The 23,528-nt window shown below is 44.9% G+C and overlaps 1 protein-coding gene across 2 annotated transcripts in view; it reads right to left on the reverse strand.

The window, feature by feature from the left end:
- Positions 1-2,447: 2,447 nt before the first annotated feature.
- Positions 2,448-23,528, reverse strand: part of eno1a (enolase 1a, (alpha)) — a 47,472-nt gene continuing 26,391 nt past the window's right edge. For both annotated transcript variants that reach the window (XM_063033258.1, XM_063033256.1), the window contains exons 5-12: positions 23,405-23,474; positions 19,499-19,632; positions 15,773-15,995; positions 12,943-13,140; positions 11,057-11,258; positions 5,082-5,190; positions 4,932-4,990; positions 2,448-2,697 (exon numbers count right to left, since the gene is read on the reverse strand). In XM_063033258.1, the coding sequence (XP_062889328.1) occupies positions 2,628-2,697; positions 4,932-4,990; positions 5,082-5,190; positions 11,057-11,258; positions 12,943-13,140; positions 15,773-15,995; positions 19,499-19,632; positions 23,405-23,474 (1,065 nt within the window). In that variant the 3' untranslated portion in view covers positions 2,448-2,627. The remainder of the gene's footprint in view (positions 2,698-4,931; positions 4,991-5,081; positions 5,191-11,056; positions 11,259-12,942; positions 13,141-15,772; positions 15,996-19,498; positions 19,633-23,404; positions 23,475-23,528) is intronic.

Below are 23,528 nucleotides of genomic sequence, written 5' to 3' on the forward strand. Positions count from 1 at the left end.
GAGGTGCAGGAGTAGGCCATTCAGCCCTTCGAGCCAGCACCACCATTCACTGTGATCATGGCTGATCATCCACAATCAGTACCCTTTTCCTGCCTTCTCCCCTTCCCCCCACGGATGGGTGGGTTCAAAAGTTTGGAATAGTTAGGATAAAGTAAAGGGGAAGGAGAGTGCAGGAGAAGTTACTGAAGTCTCCTGAATAAAGAATAAGACAGAAAGTCTTGGTATAAGGAAGAAAGACATAGTGAATTCAGAAACTGGAGGTGCAAAGGGACTTGGAATTCCTTAAAGCAGGGGTCCCCAGCCTTTTTTGCACGGCAGACTGGTTTAATATTGACAATATTCTTGTAGACCAGCCGACCGGGGGGAGTGTTCAAGTAGGGCTAAACTCACCTCCACATGTCTTTTACAGATCAAGTGCGTGACAGGGAATAAGGAAAAGTGCAGCTGACTCATATCGTTTCCTCGCGGCCCGGTAGCACATGCTTTGCGGCCCTGTACCGGCCTGCGGCCCAATGGTTAGGGACCACTGCCTTAAAGGTTAACTTGGAGGTTGAATTGAAGATAAAGAAGGCAAATATAATGTTAGCATTCATTTTAAGAGGACTGGAAAACAAAAGCAAGGATATAATGCTGAGGCTTTATATAAAGTGTCAGTCAGACCACATTTGGAATATCGTGAGCAGCTGTGGCCCCATATCTATGGAAGTACATGCTAGCTTTGTGGAGGATCCAGAGGAGGTGTACAAGAATGATCCTGAAATCACTGGGGTTTAGAAGAATGAGGGGAGATTTCATTGAAACATAACAAATATGAAAGGATAAAATGCTGGAGGAACTCAGCAGGTCAGGCAGCATCTATGGAAATGAATAAATAGTCGATGTTTTGGGCTGAGACCCTTCATCAGGACACAAGAATATTGACTTATCTAGAATATTGAAAGGCCTAGATACAGGGCTGCGGAGAGGATGTCTCCTCTAGTGGGAGAGTTTAGGACCAGAGGGCATAGCCTGGGAATAGAACTGTGTCTCTTTCGAACAGAGATAAGGAGGAATTTCCTTAGCCAGAGGTTGTGGAATTCATTGCCACAGACAGTTGTGGAGGTCAATTCATTGGGTATATTGGGTTCTTGATTAATAAGGACTTCAGAGGTTATGGGGAGAAGTCAGGGGGATGGGGTTGACAGGGATAATAAGTTAGCCATGATTGAAAGGTGGAATAGGCTCAAAGGACTGACTGGCCTGAATCTGATCCTATGTCTTACGGTCCGAAACCACCTCCTGCCCAGACTGTGGATCTTGGGTTGAATTAAGACAGCATTTTCGTGGTTCATTAATAAAAATGCACATTCTATATAACCATATAACAATTACAGCATGGAAACAGGCCATCTCGGCCCTTCTAGTCCGTGCCGAACTCTTACCCTATCCTAGTTCCACCGATCTGCACTCAGCCCATAACCCTCCATTGCTTTCCTGTCCATATATCTATCCAATTTAACTTTAAACGACGACATCGAACCTGCCTCACCACTTCTGCTGGAAGCTCATTCCACACAGCTACCACTCTCTGAGTAGAGAAGTTCCCCCTCATGTTACCCCTAAACTTTTGTCCTCTAACTCTCAACCCATGTCTTCTTATTTGAATCTTCCCCACTCTCAATGGAAAAAGTCTAACCACGTCAACTCTATCAATCCCCCTCATAATTTTAAACACCTTTATCAAGTCCCCCCTCAACCTTCTATGCTCCAAAGAATAAAGACCTAACTTGTTCAACCTTTCTCTGTAACTTAGGAGATGAAACCCAGGCAACATTTTAGTAAACCTCCTCTGTAGTCTCTGAATTTTATTGACATCTTTCCTATAATTCGGTGACCAGAACGGTACACAATACTCCAGATTTGGCCTTACCAATGCCTTATACAAATTCAACATTATATTCCAAATCCTATACTCAAATGCTCTGATTAATAAAGGCCAGCAAACCAAAAACTTTCTTCACCGCCCTATCCACATGAGATTCCACCTTCAGGGAACTATGCACCATTATTCCTAGATCCCTCTGTTCTACTGCATTCTTCAATGCCCTACCATTTACCATGTATGTCCTATTTTGATTAGTTCTACCAAAATGTAGCATCTCACATTTTTCTGCATTAAACTCCACCTGCTATCTTTCAGCCCACTCTTCTAACTGTCCTAAATCTCTCCGCAAGTTTTGAAAACCTACCTCATCATCCACAACACCACCTATCTTAGTATCATCTGCATACTTACTAATCCAATTTACCACCCCATCATCCAGATCATTAATATATATTACAAACAACACTGGACCTAGTACAGATCCCTGTAACATTCTAACAGATTTCCAAGAATTCACAATAATCCAGATGTTGTTGTGGTCTTGGGGGGATGAATAATCTTTCACACAGATGTAATGATTTAAGCCTTGCATTTATTATCCTCCAGAGGAAGCAGCAGACGTCACATCCTGACACGTTATCTTTCATCTGGTACACTCATCACTCCATCACACCGACCGGGCAAATACAAACAGCAACTCTGCCACCACTCAGGAGAAGAAAGTAAAAGCTACTGGAAACGCTGGGCTGACACACCGCCTGGTCTATTTGCCAAGGGGGTTCCGGAAATTCCTGCCAGCAAAGCAAGCCTTCTGCCCAAGTTCCTCCTCGATTCTGTGGAGAGAAGTTTTAAAACAAATTATTAACGGTAGTGTAAAAGTTAGCGCAATCGCCTTACAGCCCCGGAAGTCACTGATCAACTCCCGCCACTGCCTGTAAGGAGCGGGTACATTCGCATTCTCTGCAGGACCATGTGGATTTCCTCTGGGTGCTCTGGTTTCCTCCCACACTCTCAGACACAAGGGTTAGGGTTAGTGAGCTGTGGCCATTCTACATTGGCACTGAAAGCTTGGCGACATCTGCCGGCAGCCCCCAGCACAATCCTCAATGATCTGATTTGCCGCAAACGATGCCTTTCACTGTATGTTTCAACAATGTCTTCATGTTGTCACATTTTCAACGTGACAAATCCATAAAGCTGATCTTTATATCTTTAATGTTCCACATCAAGCCCAGGCAAGCCAGTCACCATGACTCAGACACACTAGGAAGGACAATTATTACAGATCGTCAAGTGGTAATTAATTAGTAACAGTAAAGCTGGCCATGAAACTATAGGAACTATGTGTCTTGGGCTCATAATTGCCCTTCATGGAAGGGAATCTATTGTCTCCAGTTGTCTGGCCTTCAGACCAATACGATATAATTGACTGTCCTCTGAGATAATCCATAAGACATAGAAGAATTAGGCCATTCATCTCAACAAGTCTGCTTCACTATGTATTCCATCATGGGTGATTTATTACCCCTCTCAACCTCATTCTCCTGCCTTTTATCTGTAACTTTTGATGCCCTCACTAATCAAGAACCTATCAACCTCTGATTTAATTAAATCCAATGACTTGATCTCCACAGCTGTCTGACAATGAATTCCACAGATTCATCACCTCTGGCTGAAGAAATTCCTCCTCATTTCCGTTCTAAAGGGACTTCCTTCTATTCTGAGACTGTGCCCACCGGTGTTAGACTCCCCCCCCCACTATAGAAAACATCCCCTCCATGTCCACTCTATCTAGGTCTTTCAATATTTCAAAAGGCAAACAGGAGAAAATCTGCAGATGCTGGAAATTCAAGCAACACACACAAAATGCTGGTGGAACACAGCGGGCCAGGCAGCATCTATAGGAAGAAGTACAGGATTTGATGGGCTTCAATGGGATCCTCCCTCATTCTTCTAAACTCCAGCGAGTACAGGCCCAGAGCCATCGAACGTTCCTCATATGTTAACCCTTTCATTTCTGGAATCATTCTCATCAACCTCCTCTAGACCCTCTCTAATGTCAGCATGTCCTTTCTTAGATATGGGGTCCAACAAACCCCAAACTTGTGGGATATTAAGGATGAGTGATAAACATTGGCCTTGCTAACCTCCACTGAATGAATAGTTCAGATGCCCAGTATCAAGTCAGTTTGTGTCATTCCTGACACATTCATAGGTGAGATTTTTATGACTTCAAAGACCATGGAAAAAACTTGCAACTTTCTATTGAAGGGTGGCAGTCAAAGCCCCACACTTTTCTTCATTGTTCATCTGTATCGTTCAGCAGCGGAGCTGTGGGAGGAGTGGGTCAGGAGAGTTACAAGCCAGTGCCCGTTCAACATCTGTACAAACATCCCTCTTCAGACCAACTCGGTAAGTAAAAGGCATGCCTGGCACAGAATGTGCGGAGGCTCTGCCTGCAGTGAAACTCCACAATATTTAACATAGCGAGTATTGAAATACACACAAGAAAAATCTTCAGGTGATTCATTTATGAAATGGCAAGAGTGATTGTAATGTGTCTCCAGGGGAAAAGAAATTGGCTGCAGCAGGTGTCTTGGACTTTATATAATATATCACTACAGTACAGTACAGGCCTTTCAGCCCACGATGTTATACCAGCCTTATAACCTGCTCTAAGATCAACCTAGCCCTTCCCTCCTACATAGTCTCCATCTTGCTTTCAGCCGGGTGCTGGTCTAAGAGTCTCTTGTGTCTCTAACGTATCTGCCTCTGCAGCCATTCCACACACTCACCGCTCTGTGTTAAAAAAACTACCACTGACATCGCTAGCAATAGCTTCAGTTTAAAGTCATGCCCTCTCACGTTAATCATTTCTGTTCTGGGAAAAAGGTGCTGGCTGTCCACTCTTACCCTCCCACTGAAACAGTAAACCACAAGTATTAGGGATGAGCAGTAACTTTTGACCTTGTCTGCCGAGCTCACTTCAAATGACCTGAACATTCAGCCACAGAATGGCTTCACTTTTAAATTAGACCAATAGCCAGTACGTTTATTCGTTGCTTACCTCATCAGCTGGTTGTACTTGGCCAAGCGCTCAGATCGGCAAGGTGCCCCGGTTTTAATCTGAAACGGATGAGGAGAGCAGATTGGTGGATTTTTATGCTCGGTTAAAGCCCACGGACACACTGGAGATCGGTGGCTCGCTTTCGCTCACCTGACCGGTGCAGAGCCCCACAACCAGGTCTGCGATGAAAGTGTCTTCGGTCTCCCCGGAACGATGACTCACCATCACTCCCCATCCGTTGCTCTGGGCCAGCTTACAACTGAGAAACACGGACAAAGATTTGGGAGGTAATTAACATAGATGGCAGAGGACTCCATTACGATTACTCACTCTAGCACTGACTGTGCAGAACCCCAGGAGGAGGTGCTGATGGGGAAGGGATAAAATCGTCCTGGAGTTCTGATGTTGGGGTGTGTGGGGTGTCCAGGGAGTGGCAGCACCTCTGGCGAAAGGGCTTGTTGTGTCATCTCACTCACCTTTGGTCCCCTCCGGACACTCGGCTCTCACCTGTGGCCCCCAAGTAGCTGTTTGTGTGTGACGGCGGTCACGCCCCTGTACACCACTTTGACAGGCGGGCTAGACCAGGAGAGGGTAGCCAGCAGCCTCACACCCTGCTGAGTTAGGCACACGCCCGTCCTAGCACGGAAAGTTAGCTTCGGCAGACTGGGTGGATGAGATCTACAGCGAGATCCAACGGCCAGGAGGGCATGACATCATGGTCATCCATTGCAACCAAGACAGACCCCAGCTTGTGATGCTTGTGACCACTGGACTTGGACTTCTGAGGCTGAGAGAGTGGATCAGCCATTTCCACTCTAAAAACTCTCCTGCACTGGTTTCCTGTCATTGCCAGACACGATGGACAACCACCACACTGGTTCTGAGGTTGGACAAACAAACCAGAAATCATGAATTGAAATCCCACTGACAGCAAATCAGGGAGATTTTTGACCCAGGAACAAAAATAAAAATCTATATTATAAAATTTCAAAGTGATTCACTAGTGTAATTCGGGAAAAGAATGTTTAATGCATACAACTCCCTCTTCACCCCACACAAATCTCTCTCCCTCTCACACACATATGTACCCCTCCACTCTCACTTTCTCCCACACACACACATTTCTCACTGCCTTGCAATGTTGTTCCATATCCGGATGACTTCAAAGTCGTCCGGATAGGGAACAGAGCTGTGCAGCAGCAGGTCCTTCGGCCTTCCAACATTGTGTTTAATTTGCCACTTCAGAAGGATCTCAGCCCGACACATCGATTGCTTATTCATTTCCACAGATGCTGCCTGACCTGCCGAGTTCCTCCAGCATTTTGTGTGTGTTGCTCTGGATTTCCAGCATCTGCAGAATCTCTCGTGTTTATGAGGAACAAAAAGTTGATGTTTTAGGCCAAGAACCTTCATTAGGTCTTGAAAGTTCGCCCTAATAAGACCATAAGATATAGGAGCAGGATTAGGCCATTTGGCCCATCGAGTCTGTGCCATCATTTCATCATGGCTGATCCAATTTTCAATGAAGAAAGCAGAAGAAGAAGATGGCAAGAAGAGAAAGGGTACAAGCTGGCAGGTGATAGGTGAGACCAGGTGATGGAGAAAGTGGGTGGGTGGGATGAAGTCAAAAGCTGGAAGGTGATAGGTGGAAAACAGAAGGCCTGAAGAAGGAGGAATTTGAAAGGAGAGGAGAGTGGACCATGGGAGAAAGGACAGGACCAGGGGAAACAGCGGGAGATGATGGGCAGGTGAGAAGGGAACCAGAATGGGGAATTGAAAAAGAGAGAAGGGGGACGGAGGGAGAAATTATTGTAAGTTAGAGAAATCGATATTCATGACATCGGACTGGAGGTTACCTGGATGGAATATGAGGTGTTGATCGTCCAGACTGAGGATGGTCTCATCGTGGCAGGAGAGGAGGGCATGGACCGACATCTTGTAATGGAAATGGGAGATCGGACAGTAGCCATTGAGCATCCAGCCTGCAGATACTGATGTAACCAGCAGATGGTGCCAGTGCACACTTCACCCACAGTCAATGCTTGCACAGTCCCTCAGTTACAGAAATGGACTAGAAAACCAATCTCCTGGTGTGACCAATATATCCCAGTTATATCTATCATTGCCCCACTGCTCATGCAAGCAGCACGGCAATTTATGGAGTGGACAGAGATCTGATAGGCTCCTTCACACTCCCAACATCTGATCTGGCTGGCTCCTGCCTGGAGTTTATTTCTAACTTGGGCTGGCTGGGTCAGGCTGCACATAACTTACATTGCAACTTGCCCAGAGATACTGTACGTGAGAGCAGCTGAGGCTAGGCTAAGTTGGCTAATTCTTCTTCAAATATTTGGATTGTTCTGAGCTAGCTATGATTACTGGCTGCAATAATTTTAGCCCCACCCTCTTCATCTTTGGTCATCCAGTATGGAGGAGGGAGGGAGGAGGATGTTCTAATTAACTTGCTGTTGGGGCTGGCTAAGATGGCTATCTGTGGGTCCTGGAGACAGGCAGGGGGGGTTCTGACTGGCCTCACTGCCTGACAATGTTCAGGGGGGAATATTCTGCCTGGATGGCTGTGGAATAAGAACACACAGCGTCCACGGGTAAAACAGAGGTGCTTCGAGACCACTGGGCATCGTGGTGATAAATGCCATCCTCGATGAGAATGGGAATGTGTTCACTGCAGCACAGAAACAGGCACTTTGGCCCATCTATTCCATGCTGACCTATTAGTCTCAAACACAAGAAAGTCTGCAGATGCTAAAATCCAAAGCAGCACACACAAAGTGCCAGAGGAACTCTGCAGGTCAGACAGCATCCATGGAAAAGTATAAACAGTCAATATTTCAGGCTGAGCCTCTCCGTAGGGCTGAGAACTATTAATCTGCTCGGTCCCATTGACTGGCACCCAGACTATAGCCCTTCATGTTCCTGCCATCCATGTACTGATCCAAATTTCTCTTAAACCACGTCCACCACTTCTGCTGACAGCTCATTCCACACTCTCACCACTCTGAGTGAATTAGTTCCCCCTTGTTCTGCTTCACATTTCACCTTTCACCCTCAACCCATGACTTCTAGTTCTAGTGTCACCCCTCAGTGGAAAAAGCCTGCTTGCATTTATCCTATCTATTCCCTTTATAATTTTGCATACCTCTATCATATCTCCTCTCAGTCTTCTATGCTTTCAGTTGAACTGGTCTGATTTATCTGGTTTTTGTTTGTAATATGATTGTACCAGGGTTCTGTGTCAATAGTAACTGTTCAGAGGAATTAACATCAAGCATTTCTTGAACCACAATGAATCGAGGCACATGGAACAGGCTGTCAATACACAGTCAGTTCCTGGTAATTGGCACATTTCATAAACACAAGAGGTTCTGCAGGTGCTGGAAATCCGGAGCAACACACACACAAAATGCTGGAGGAACTCAGCAGGCCAGGCAGCGTCTGTGGAAATGAATAAACAATTGACATTTCGAGATGAGACCCTTCTTCGGGACTGAAATGGAAGAGGAAAGACGCCAGAAAAAAATTGTGGGGGAGGGGATGGAGGCCTAGCCAGAAGTTCATAGGCGAGGAGAATGGACAATACCTCAAAGAAAAGGCAGCATCCATCACTAAGGACCCCATCACCCAGGACATGCCCCCTTCTCACTGCTACCAACAGGGAGGTGGTACGGGAGCCTGAAGACACACACTCAATGATTCAGGAAGAACTCCCTCCCCTCTGCCATCACTCACACACACACACACACACACACACACACACACACACCTTGCTGTAATTGACAGTTTCTATGATGTATTGCAATGTACTGCTGCCACAAAACCACAAATTTCACGACATATGCCAGTGATATTAAACCTGATTCTGATGGGAGAAAGAGAGGTGATGGGCAGGTGAAGAGGAAATGCAAGAGGCCAGATTGGGGAGTAGAAGAAGAGGGACATAAAAATAAATTGCCAGAAGGAGAAACCAATGCTCAAGAAATCAGGTTGGAGGCTACGCAGATGGAATATGAGGTGCTGTTCCTCCACCCGGAAAGTGGCCTCATTGTGGCAGAGGAGGAGGCTGTGGACCGGCACATTGGAACGGGAATGGGGATAGGAATTAAAACAGATGACCACTGGGAAACTCCACCCTTGCTGGATGGAGCGGAGGTGCTTGACAAAGTGATTCCCCGATTTATATTGGGATTCACCAGTGTAGACGAGGCCGCCAGAGTACTGAAATTCCGGGAAGCATTTCCCCAGAATGCATCTCAATTATAGTTAATTATTAAAGCCATTGAGAGACAGAGACCTTTACATAGCAGGAGTGGCACAGTAGTTTAGTGGTTAGCATCAACGCTTTACAGTGCCCGCAGTCAGGGTTCAATCCCCAGCACTGTCTCTGAGGAGTTTGTACGTTCTCCTTGTGATGTTGTGGAGTTCCTCAGGGTGCCTGTTTCCTCCCACTTTCTAAAAAACACTTTAGTTAAGGCTACAGTAAGTGATAGGCATGCTATGTTGGCAACAGTTGCAGGCTGCCCTCTATGTTGGAAAGGAAGGGGACAGATCCCAGAATAAAGGTGCGGGGGAGGGGAAGGAGTACACACTAGAAGGTGATAGGTGAGATTAGGCGAGTGGAAGGTGGGTGGATTGGGAAGGGACGGACTGAAGTAGGAAGCCAAGAGATGATAGGACATTGTGGGCATGCTATGTTGGCATCGGAAGCATGGCGACAATTTTGGGCTGCCCGCAGCACATCCTCAGTCTGTGTTGGTCATTGACACAAAGGTGGCATTTCACTCTATGTTTCAACGTACTGTACGTGTGACAAATAAAGCTCATCTAATCTTAACTCTTAGATAATTTTGCACTGATTCAGAAGGTAATGATTCACTAGTTCACAAGGTACATTTGCAAACCGTTGACAGACTGCACAAACACGTTTTGATGTTGGGTTGCACGCCTGGCACAAGAACTGTTTTTCTTTCCACAGATGCTGCCAGACACACAGAGCATTTCCAACATAGGCTATAGAACAGTACAGGGCCTTCAGCTCATGGTGTTGTGCCAATCTTCGAACCTACTCCACAATCAATCTAACCCTTCCATCCTACACAGCCCATAACACTCCAGTTTCCTTTCATCCCTGTATCTATCTTTCTTAAATATCACCACCCTCGCAGGCACCCACCACTCTGTAAAAAAAAAATCATCTCCAACATCTTCCCTAAACATTCCTGCACTCGTCTTGAACAGATGTCCTTTGGCAATAGCGATTGCTGTCCTGGGAGAAAGTCGCGGGCTGTTCACTCTATCTATGCCTCTGATACACCTTATAAATCCCAATCTGATATACCCCCATCTCATCCTGCTTCCCATGTTCTCTTTAGTGCACAATTTCCAGCATCTACAGATTTTTAATCCACAACCTGCTTGGTGGTAGGTGAGTCAGTAACAAGAGGGTGTAGGTTTAAGATGAGAAGGGAAAGATTTAGGGCGAACATGGGGGCGGGGGGAAGGTTCTCCAGCGGTACAGGCAGTATAATCACAACATTTAAAAGATACTTGGTCAGGTTCATGGATGGGAAAGGTTTAGAGAGATACAGGCCAAACACAAGCAAGTGGTACACCATGCACTTGTAAAAATGTCACTCGCTTCTCTCAGTTCCTCCATCTGTATCCTATCTACTCCCTGGATGAGGCTTCCCATTCAATAACATCTGAGATGCCCTCCTTCTTCAAAGGACAGAGTTTCCCCTCCTCTACCATTGATGCTGCCCTTACCCGTCATTCTGGCTTCTTCCCCTCCTCTCCAGTCCTGACGAAGGGTCTCAACCCGAACATCAGCTGCTTCTTCCCTCCATAGATGCTGCCTGACTTGCTGAGTTCCTCCAGCATTACGCGTGCATTACTCTGGATTTCCAGCATCGGCAGAATCTTTTGAGACGAAGTCCTAATCCACTTAGCCTTTCCCTATAACTCAGGTCCTCAACATCCTTGTAAATTTTCTCTGCACTCTTTCAATCTTATTTACGTCTTTCCTGTAGTTAGGCAACCAGAACTGCACACAATACTTCCAAGTTAGGCCTCACTAATGTGTGATACAGCTTCAACAAGGACGGACTTACGCTTGGATGGACTCTGTGACGGTCCCGATCTGGTTCACCTTCAGCAGCAGACAATTGCAGGCCTTCTCCTGCACTGCCCGGGCAATGCGTTTGGGGTTTGTCACTGTCAGGTCATCGCCAACCACTTGGATGCTCGTGTTTGCCGTAAACTTCTTCCAGGCTTCCCAGTCATCCTGGTCAAAAGGATCCTCGATGGAGACAACTGGAAGGATGAACAAAAAGAAAGCGTTCGGGGCTTTGTGAGATATTCTGGCCCCCTTATCTAAGAAAGGAAAGTGTTAAAGAAGAGGTTCGTGAAAATGATACCAGAATGAAATGGCTAATGTTTGAGGAGTGTTTGATGGCTCTGGGCCTGTACTCACTGGAGTTCAGAAAAATGAGGGGAGGTTCTCATTGAAATCTATTGAATATTGAAAGGCCCAGATAAAGTGGATGCAGAGAGGATGTTTCCTATAGCTGGGAAGTCTAGGACCGGAGGGCACAGCCTCAGAAAAGAAGGATGTCCCCTTGGAACAGAGATGAGGAGGAATTTCTTCAGCCAGAGGGAGGTGAATCTGTGGAATTCATTGCCACAGACGGCTGTGAAGGCCAAGTTATTGAGTATACTTAAAGCAGAGGATGATAGGTTCTTGATTAATAAGGATTACAGGGAGAAGGCAGGAGAATGGGGTTGAGAGGGATAATAAATCAGCCACGATGGAATGGTGGAGTAGACTCAATGGACCAAATGGCCTAATTTTGCTCCGTGTCTCATGGTCTTACAAAATGGGTTAGGGTAGGGTTAGTAAACTCAGTAGGTCATAGCATCTGTCTCCTTCTACCCCTCCATTGGGGTAATTTAACCCTGCACTGTACAAGCTGAAACATATCCATAGTTATCTTCAACATTTCTCATATTACTGTGTCCTGTGCTTCAACCTCCCCGCATGCCCCTCCCCTTTCAGCACTCTAATAAAACAACATGACTCACGCTAGGTGATCATGTTTTCGTCAGTTCTGCAATCCAGCAAACAAAATTTCCCCATGCCTATACCTGCTGGTTACAGAGCTTGCATGGTGATTCTAATCTACAAAGAAAAGATCTTTGATTGTTCAAAAACATTCGGATTAGAGCTATTGTTCACAGTTGATATACACCCAGTGGCCACTGAATGTGTGTTCATAGTCTTCTGCTGCCGAAGCCCACCCACTTCAAGGTTCGATGTGTTGTGCATTCAGAGACGCTCTTCTGCACACCACTGTTGTAACGTGTGGTTATTTGAGCTACTGTCACCTTCCTGTCAGCTTGAACCAGTCTGACCACTCTCCTCTGACCTCTCTCGTTGACAAGGTGTTTTCACCCACAGAACTGCTGCTCACTGGATTTTTTTGTTTCTCACGCCATTCTCTATAAACTCTATAAACTGTTGTGTGTGAAAATCCCAGATCAGCAGTTTCTGAGATACTCAAACCACCCCATCTGGCACCAACAATCATTCCACGGTCAAAGTCACTTAGATCGCATTCTAAGTTCGAAGTAAATATATCTAAGACTTTTTGCACAGCACTGCATGTACTTCGATAATAACTCTACTTTGAACTTAGAACTTTGATTTGGGGGGGGGCACAGTAGAGTAGTGGTATTTGTAACACTATCACAGCATTAATGTCCCGGGTTCAACTCCACCACAGTCTGTGAGTGGACTGGTTCAAACTGCCAGGAAGGCAACAGTAACTCAAAAGACCACACATTACAACAGTGGTGTGCAGAAGAGCATCTCTGAATGCACAACACGTCAAACCTTGAAGTGGACGGGCTACAGCAAAACACCATGAACATAGACTCAGTGGCCACTTTATTAGGTACAGGAGGCAACACACCGGGAATTATTGGGGTATGTTCTTACCAGGGTAATTTTTCGTGAAATTTGTGTAAAGTTCGATGAGTTTTTCATGGCTAACGTTCCTTTCAGGATTAGGTGGTGATTTGAAATCCAGGTCGTACTTCCCATCACGAAAGAACTCAGACGCTGCTATATCCATGCCGATCACAACCTTGTCCGAGTAGCCAGCCTTGTCAATTGCTGTCTTCAACAGTTCCAAAGCTGAAAGAGAACAGTCAAAATGCAAGTTGCCGCACTCTTACTGGAGAAACACTCGACTTTGGGAAGTCACAACTGGGCTGGGGAGCAAAAAAAAAACTTGTCTAAGGGAGAGGAGAGACAGTTGCAGTTCCTAATCCTAGTCTCATTCACAAGGAGGCAGCATCCATCATCAAGGACCCCCACCAGCCAGGCCATGCTCTCTTTTCTCTGCTGCCATTAGGGTGGAGGTACAGGAGCTCTAGGTCACACGCCACCAGGTTCAGCAATAGTTATTACACTTCAACCACCCGGCTTCCAAACCAGAGGAATATCTTCACTCTCCTCAGGACTGAACTGATTCCACAACCAATGGACTCTCTTTTAAGGACTCTACAACCCATGTTCTCAGAATTATTGATGTACCTATTATTGTTTTTATATTTGCACATTTTATCTTTTGCACATCTATGTCACTGTTTCTATGTAGTTTTTCATTAATTCTATTGTATTTCTCAGTTCTCCTGTAAATGCCTGCAATGAAATGAATCTCAAGGTAATATATGGTGACAAAATATACTTTGATTTAAAAAAAACTTACTTTGAACTAACTTACGATCTCCACCGCAAGTACCTTTCCATTGAAGGTAATCAAATAAGTCTGCCTGAAATGTTGGATCATGTGTCTTGTTCCCTTCGTGTAGTCAAATTGTAAGTCACACCAACACGAGGAAATCCGCAGATGCTGGAATTTCAAGCAACACACATAAAAGTTGCTGGTGAAGGCAGCAGGCCAGGCAGCATCTCTAGGAAGAGGTACAGTTGACGTTTCGGGCCAAGACCCTTTGAAGTCCTGACGAAGGGTCTCGGCCCGAAACATCAACTGTACCTTTTCCTATAGATGCTGCCTGGCTTGCTGCGTTCACCAGCAACTTTTTTGTAAGTCACACCTGCTGGTCTACAATTGGGGAGGGAGGTTAAGACAAGAAAATTGACTTTTCAGGGCAGAGGTGAGTGGAGTTTTTTCCCTCCCGGGCAAATCTTTAGAATTCTCTGTCCAAGAAGTGTTGTCAATATGTATAGAGAAGCCTCAAGATGGACATAGGTTTGGAAATGAATCAATGGATTTCGTTTAGTGCAGGAAAAAGGCACTGAGACAACAGATCAGCCATCCAATCGAATGGCAAAGCAGTAAATTGTTTATTACTGCCACCTGTAATCAATTTCCAAAATTGTCAAGACACTATTTTCAAGGTTAGAACACTGCAGAACGGTTTACAAATGGCAAGTCTGATTCGAGTCTTTGCCACATTACTTGAGGAGAAAAGCAGACTGTATCCACCCAAAATATCGTGGACCACACACACGTCAAATGAAGAAGTTCTCAGAAGAACCCAAGCAGTTCGATCACTCATACCAACAATAAGAGAAAGACAACCCAGATTCCTAGGACACATCATGCTGAAGATGAACTAGAAAAACTCGTACTCCCTGGAAAGATGGAGGGGAGCAAACCTAGAGGAAGACCTCGGCTAATGTACATCAAAAGCATAGCCAGGTGGCTACACATCGAGGAAATGAAAGTCATCCAAAGAATGAGGGATAGATCTATATGGAAAACCATGGTCACCAATGCCCGTATTGGATATGGTACCTAGACAGACAGACATCCACCCATCATTGCATTTGCATTGTTCTATGAACTAGAATCCAATGGAAACTGCCAATCCAAAAAATTACTGTATGTGAATAATCCTTTACTGAAATGTACATTTCCACACACTTTAACATAAGCCAGTGAATAGCTACAACAAGAGGTCACAGTAATCCAAAGTTGGCAAGCTAAGCTCATTGTTCATTGCTGGTAAGAGCTCAAGAAATTGCTGATAACATTGCTATTTGGTGGAGGAGTGTGCACCCAGGATACAAAGTCAAAGCCAGAACCTTAAGGAACTGTTTCTACATCAACAAGATTGGGTCAGTTAATGCTACTAAAGCCCAAGATAGCTTAGCGCCACTGTAGTGTAGTGGTTAGAGGGAAGCTATTGCATCTTGGGGTGTGCTATGGTTTGGAGTTCAATTCAGGTGCCTCCACGCCCCCCCCCCCCCATACTTTACTCCAATCACCTTAAAATTATACCCCCATGCATTAGCCATTTTCACCCTAGGAATATATTTCTGGCTATCCACTCATCTGTGCTTCTTATCATTTTATACACCTCTATCAATCACCTCTCATCTTCCTTTGCTCCAAAGAGAAAAGTCCAACCTCACTCAACCTTTCCCCGTAAAACATGCTCTCTAATCCAGGCAGCATCCTGGTAAATCTCCTCTTCATCCTCTCTAAAGCTCGCACATCCTTCCTATAATGAGGCACAACATTCCAAGTGTGGTCTAACAGGGTTTTATAAATCTGCAACATAGCCTCATGGGTCTTGAGCTATTGAAAACCAACATACCATACATCCTAATCCTAATCTTAATAACCCTGATCAATTTGAGCAGCAACTTCGAGGGATCTGTGAAATGGATCCCAAGATTCTTCTGATCACACGATATCTCTCTCTCTCTCTCTCTCTCTCTCACACACACACACACACACAAACCAACAACCCTAAGAACTTGTATGGCCACTTTTGTATTTCGCATTTCCTACCTTCTTTGTTTTCCAGGATGTTTGGCGCAAATCCACCTTCATCACCAACGTTGATGGCATCTTGCCCGTACTTGCCCTTGATGACGTTTTTCAGGTTGTGGTACACCTCAGCACCAATGCGCATTGCCTCCCTGAAGTTGGCAGCACCAACTGGCAAGATCATGAACTCTTGCATGGCCAATTTATTCCCAGCATGAGATCCACCATTGATCACATTAAATGCCTGGAGAGGTGATCACAAAAAAGCTGTAACAGGTGGTAGCAGGTTAACCGGTGTGGATAACTTCACTGCCGTCGACTCGGAACTGATTCCAATCTACAAACTCACTTTCAAGGACTCTACAACTCTCGTTCTCAGTACTTATTTGCCCAATTTGTCTTCTTTTGTACATTGGTTGTCATTCGTTGTCTGTGTATAGTTCTTCATAAATTCTATTGTAATTCTTTATTTTCCCATAAATGCCTCCAAGAAAAACTCAAGGTTGCATTTGCTTCTGGGAGAATAAATTTACCATGAATCCCAAGATATGGTCAATATTGCAAGCTGCCCGATTTAATGGGAAACGAAATCTGCCCCCCCTTCCCCCACTCCTTTGGCTCTTTTTTGTTCCCTTTCTCTGAGGAAAACTTGCACTGAAGGGGGGGGGGACTGAAGGAGCACAACCCTAGGATTTCCAAAATTTGGATTTACCTCCTGAACCATACTCTTATACCTTTATTTGTCACATTTACAGTGAAACATACACTGAAATGTGCTGTTTGCATCAGCAGCCAACAGTCCGAGGAGGCGCTGGGAGCAAGTATCGACAGGCTTTTGGTGTCAGCACATCTTTGGAATGTGGGAGGAAACTGGAGCTCCCGGCACAAACCCACACAGTCATGGTGAGAAGGTACAAACTTTACGGACCTCGGTGGGCATTGAACCCTGATCATTGGTGCAGTAAAGCATTAGGCTAACCTCAATGCTACAGTGCCAATTGCCACTCACAACTATAATAGGTATTGGGATGGGGTTGGCTTTGACCTCGGCCCCACAGCGACCCAGGTGACAGCCTGGCCCCACTGCGGTCCAGTTAAGAAGGTATACTTGTTGCTTGAATTGTGGCTCCTACTACTCCAAATGTCACTCAAAGACAAATGGGAATCTCCATCCACTCATGTGTAAAGTACACAGCAAACCCCAGCCCTCCCCAAACACACTCCCGCGGACATTGTGTTGGGGCTGTCCCTAGGTCTGCTGGTGCCGCTATTCCTAGTGTGGTTTATTTTGAATTTCTTTTCTAACTTATGAACCTCACCTTCGGCTTCCCCAGCCCTGAGCATTGCACACCCCAGAGTGATCTATATGCATCACCTTTCACCCCTTTGTGAAATAGTGTTCAGCTAAATCTAGCTCGACTAGTGTCCAACTGTTCTGTTCACCTGATTATAGGAAGTATATTGAAATGAGGGCAGAGGATATTTACCAGGATGCTGCCTGGTTTAGAGAGCATGTCCTGTGAAGATAGGTTTAGCGGGCTTGGGCTTTTGAGAGGAGGATAAGAGGTGTCTTGGTAGAGGTGTACAAAATGATAAGAGGCATCGATCAAGTAGGGAGCCAGAAGCTTTTGCCCAGGGTGGAAATGGCTAATACAAGGGGGCATAATTTTAAGGTCTGTAGAGTTCATAGAATAGTAGAGGATGATTGGAGTAAAGTAAAGGGGGGATGTCAGGGGTAAATTCTTTACACAGAGAGTGGTGGATGCGAGGAACACCCTGCCAGGAGTGGTGGTAGAGGCAGATATATCAGGGACATTTAAGAGACTGTTAGGGACATGGATGAAAAAAAGTAGAGGGGTATTCAGGAGGGAAGGATTAGATTGATCTCGGAGTAGATTAAAGGGCCTGTACTGTGCTGTACAGTTCTGTGTTAAAGAGATCAGAATGCTATTGTTTTGTATTTTTAATGTTGGTTACCCACTTTTCTCTCACAAGTAACCTCACAACCCAAGTCTAATACCAACCTGCATTATGAACACTAGCAGAATACCACAGCCCCTTAAATCCCATTCAATGGGAACACTGCACATTTAAAACACAAGACAATTACTCCAGAGAACCCTCAATTACTCTCCTGCCCTGATGAAGGGTCTCAGCCCTAAATCATGAACTGTTTATTCCCTTTCACAGATGCTGCCTGGCCTGCTGAGTTCCTCCAGCATTTTGAGCGCATTGCTCAAGATTTCAAGCACCTACAGAATTTCTTGTGACTAAAATTAAATCCTTGCTTATTTGTTCTGAATCGGATTTGAATCTGTGGTGTCTATGAATTTCTCTCAAGTGGTGTGAAGGGGACAAAGGCAAACAGAGAACATGCCATTTAACCCCATCCTCAAATCAAGTGTATCAGCAACACCTGTACACATGTGAGTTGATTCGAAGTTAATTCTGGAAAAGGGAGATCAAATCTGATGACTGATAGGAACAATTTGAAACACTAATTGAAACAGTAGTCGTTGTTTACTTTAGTCTGTGTAAGTAAGTGCCCAAGTAGGATACAAACAGATTTGAAAAAGACCTCTGAGACTCCCTGGCACATTAATGAGCTGCAGCAGTAGGGATATGTAACATTAGACAAGATCTGGAGTTCTCAACAGCTCAATACTTTGTAGCGATGGTATTGACTCCTTTCAGCAGAGCACAAAGGAAATGGGATATTGATAAATGATGAAGGAAAATCAAATCCAAATGCCATGCTCAGCAAATTACTTTTATAAAAGTTATTCATTGACTGAAGTCACCGGCAGGGCCAAAGGTCACTGCCCGTTCCTACCTGTTCCCCCCACAACTGAGAGGCAGTTCAACAACATTGAGTCAGACCATGGGCTTCGAAACAACAAAAATACAAAGTTCAAAGTACATTTATTATCAAAGTATGTCACCTTCAGATTAATTTTCTTGCAGACATCCACAGTAAAACAAAGAAATCGAGTAGAATCAATGAAAAACAAAATCACACAAAAACTAGCAAACAACCAGTGTGCAAAAGACAAATTGAGCCAATAACTCAATAATATTCATTTATTTTTTCTTTTTTTATTTGCACAGTTCAGAAGCATCGAAAGGTTCTTCTACAGCTTTGATGGATATCAGCTTGCTGTTGGGGCTTGGTGGGACTCACTGTTATGGGTCCACGACCATGAGTACCAGGAGGAACGCAACCACCATGTCATGGTGTGCTCGGGTTTGGCAGTGGGGACAGTAGAACATAGAACAGTACAGACCCTTTGGCCCACAATGTTGTGCTGACCTACATTGACCTACCCCATGACCAATCAGCGTAATGCTATTACAACGCCTTGGGACTGTACTAGCTATTTCCACCCTGGGGAAAAAGGTCTCTGGCTGTCTTATACACCCATGTCAAGCTTCCCCTTGTCCTCTTTCGCTCCAAAGAGAAAAGCCCTTGCTTTTAGAGGATGGGGTTACATTTATCGTGGAGTAGGTTAAAGGTTGGCACAACGTTGTGGGCAAAAGGGTCTGTCGGTGCCGTACTGTTCTAGGTTTATCTCATCCTCTACCAGACCCAAAACCATTTTTCCAGGCATCTACCAATCTCTTAAAAAAATCACCTTGCAAACCTCTTAAACTCCGAGCCCCAGCACCCCACCCCACCCCACCCACCCAAGCTGACATTTGTGCCTTTCCATCAGGATACATTTTCTAACTGTTCGAGTTGAAACTTACCGGCACAGGCAGGATGACCTGTGTATTCCCGGCAAGATGGGAAATGTGCCGATAAAGGGGGACGCGTTTCTCCGCCGCACCGGCCTTGCACACAGCCAGTGAAATGCCCAGAATGGCATTGGCACCAAACTTAGCTTAAAATAAACACAAGACACAATATCAAAAATAAAGTGAACTAGCTCATATAATTTCAACATGGTTTTCCATTAATTAAATAAAAACTTCTCCCAGAGTCTATCCAAACATCAGTGTGCATGTTCCATGACTTGGGTTCAGTCTTGGGCTGTGTAAAGAAACCAGCCCAGAATGAAATGTGACTGTCCATTTCCTTCCGTAGATTCCAGGAGGTCTGATGTAGGTGGGGGGGGGTGGGGAATGAACTTTGTTGAGCTGTCACAACAGGCAGGATTTCCCAGTGGCCATCTATCTTAATTCTACTCCACATTCCCATTCTGACATGTCAGTCCACATCTCCTCTAATGCCATGATGAGGGCACTCTCAGGTTGGAAGAGCAGTACCTCATTCTGTTTGGGTAACCTCCAACTTGAACATCAATTCCCCTAACATCCCGTAACTTATCCTCCCTCTCACCCCTTATCTTCTACTCACCTGCCCATCAATGCCTCCAGTGCCCCTTCTCCTTCCCTTTCTCCCATGGTCCACTCTCCTCTCCTGTCAGATTCCTTCTGCAGTCCTTTCCACCTATCACCTCCCAGCTTCTTCCCTCCCCCACATTCTCCCACACCTGGCCTCCCTTATTACCTGCCAACTTGTACTCCTTCCACCTTTTAATTATGGCTTCTTCCCCTTCCTTTCCAGTCCTGATGAAAGGTCTCAGCCTGAGACTTTGGCTCTTTATTCCTCCCCATAGACGCTGCCTGACCTGTTGAGATTTTGTGTGCTCCCTTCTGCTCTTGAAACTTGGTTTCACGGTTAAAATGAAACTGGAGTCTGTTCAAACTACCACTCCCTGGTTCCATCTGCATCTCAATACGCAAAAGGGGGAAGATCAGCTCGTAGGAGGTAAATCCTACGCTCAGGTCAGCTATTACCCAGCAGAGAGGAGAATAGTTCATCCATGGAAAGTTGGAAGGCTTTAGTCCTGTACTTGCCGGAATTCACATCTCATCGAAACCTACAAATATTGAAAGATCAAACTACAGTGGACGTGGAGAAGATGTCTCCAATAATGGGGGAGTCTAGCACTAGAGGACACAGCCTCAGAGTAAAAGAACGTCTCTTTAGATAGAGATGAGGAGGAATTTCTTTAGCCAGAGAATGGTGAACCTGTGGAATTCATTGCCACAGACGGCAAAGCCAAGAGAAATCAAAGCCAACATAAAAATCAAAGAGAGGGCATATAAAAGAGCAAAAATTAATGTGAAGTTAGAAGATTGGGAAGCTTTTAAAAACCAACAGAAGGCAACGAAAAAGGTCATTAAGGTAAAGATGGAATATGAAAACAAGTTAGCCAATAGTATTAAAGAAGATACCAATGGTTTCTTCAGATACATAAAGTGTAAAAGAGAGGCAAGAATGGATGTCAGACTGCTGGAAAACAATGTTAGAGAGGTAGTAATGTGGGAAATGAAATGGCAGACAAACTGAGTAAGTATTTAGCATCAGTCTTCACTGTGAAAGACATGAGCAGTGTGGTGGAAGTTCCAGGTATCAGGGGTAATGAAGTGTGTGAAGTTACATAACTGAAGAGAAGGTTCTTTGGAAACTGAGAGGTCTGAAGGTAGACAAGTCACCTGGACCAGATGTTGTACACCCCAGAGTTCTGAAAGAGGTGGCCGAAGAGATCGTGGAGGCATTAGTAATGATCTTCCAAGAATCACTGGATTCTGGAAAGGTTCTGGAAGACTGGAAAAGTGCAAATGTTACTCCACTCTTCAAGAAGGGAGAGAGGCAGAAGAAAGGAAATTATAGACCAGTTAGTCTGACCTCAGTGGTTGGGAAGATGTTGGAGTCGATTATTAAGGATGAGGTCTCTGGCACATGAATATTAATTGGTTTCCTCAAGGGAAAATCTTGCCTGAAAAATCTGTTGGAATTCTTTGAAGAATAACAAGTAGGAAAGTCAAAGGAGAATCAGGTGGTGCAGTGTACCTGGATTTTCAGAAGGCCTTTGACAAGGTGCCGTACATGAGGCTGCTTAACAAGGTATGAGCCCATGGTATTACAGGAAAGATTCTAACATGGATAAAGCAGTGGCTGATTGGTAGGAGGCAAAGAGTGGGAATAAAGGGAGCCTTTTCTGGTTGGCTGCCAGTGTCTTGTGGTGTTCCACAAGGGTCTGTGTTGGGGCCAATTCTTTTTACATCATATGTCAATGATTTTGATGATGGAATTGATGACTTTGTTGCAAAATTTGCAGACGATTGGAAGATAGGTGGTGGGGAAAGTAGTTTTGAGGAAGTAGAGAGGGTATAGAAAGACACAGATTAGGAGAATGGGCAAAGGAATGGCAGATGGAATAGTGTCAGGAAGTGTGAGTCGTGCACTGTGGTAGAAGAAATGAAAGGGTTGACTATCTTCTAAATGGAGAGGAAATACAAAAATCTGAGGTGCAAAGGGACTTGGGAGTCCTTGTGCAGGGTTCCCTAAAGGTTAATTTGCAGGTTGAATCTGTGGTGAGAAAGGCAAATGAGATGTTAGTATTCATTTCAAGAGGACTAGAATATAAAAGCGAGGATGTAAAGTTGAGAAATTATAAAGCTTTGGTGAGGCCTCACTTGGAGCATTGTGAGCAGGTTTGGGCCCCTTATCTTAGAAAGGATGTGCTGAAACTGGAGAGGGTTCTAAGGAGTTTCAGGAAAATGATTCCAGGATTGAATGGCTTGTCATATGAAGAGAGTTTGTTGGTTCAGGACCTGTATTCTCTAAAATTCAGAAGAATGAGGGGTGACCTCATTGAAACCTATCGAATGGTGAAAGGCCTTGATAGAGTGGATGTGGAAAGGATGTCTCCTATGGTTGGAGAGTCTAAGACAAGAGGACACAGCCTCAGAATAGAGGGGTGTCCTTTAGAACGGAGATGAGGAGGAATTTCTTCAACCAGAGAGTGGTGAATCTGTGGAATTCTTTGCCATAGGCAGCTGAGGAGGCCAAGTCTTTATGTATTTTTAAGGCAAAGGTTGATAGATTTTTGATTAGTTAGGGCACAAAGGGATATCGGAGAAGGCAGGAGATTGGGGCTGAGAGGAAAATTGGATCAGCCACAATAAAACGGCGGAGCAGATGCAATGGAGCAAATGGCCTAATTCTGTCCCTTTATTTTGTGGTCTTATTAACTGCCCAGGGAAGACTCTTCTAAAAAGGTGTTAAGTTTTAATAAAAAAGTTTCTTGGGTACGTAGCCTTCAGGATTCCCAGTAATATCAGATTTCATTAAGGGGAAACAAAATTGATCTGGCTTATGCAGTGAAGAACATTAGAGCCAGCAGACATTTTGCTACCAAGTTTGGTAGGAAGAAACCATCTCTGAACAGGCTCTTTCCACCGAGGTTGGGTGAGACTGGAACTATAGGTCATGGGTTAGGGTGAAAGGTGAATTGTTTAAGGGGAACAAGGGGGAAATTCTTCACTCGGGGGTGGTAAGTACGTAGAATGAGCTGCCAGCAGGCTTGATTGCAACATTTATGAGAAGTTAGGATAGGTACATGGAGGGGAGGGATTCAGCTACAAGTTCAGATCAATGGGACCAGTCTGAATATTAGTTCAGCATGGGCTAGCTGGGCCAAAGGGCCCATTTCTTTGCTGTAGTGTTCTATGACTCTACGACTTTGAGAGGCTCGTTGATGGCTGAAGGCAGAGCAGATCAAGTTGTGAATTAAGCTTCCAGTGAGGCCGTTCACAGTTTTCCGGGAAAGGTTCGACCAGGTCTGAGGAATGCACACTTACATTTGTTCTCACTGCCGTCCATGTCCAGCATCAGCTTGTCGATCTTCTCTTGCTCACAGACATTCAGATTCTGTGTGCGGTGGGCAGTGGGGGGAGAAACAAGACACGACATCAGACAACCGGC

Source organism: Mobula hypostoma, chromosome 25 (assembly GCF_963921235.1).
Source record: "Mobula hypostoma chromosome 25, sMobHyp1.1, whole genome shotgun sequence".
NCBI lineage: Eukaryota > Metazoa > Chordata > Chondrichthyes > Myliobatiformes > Myliobatidae > Mobula > Mobula hypostoma.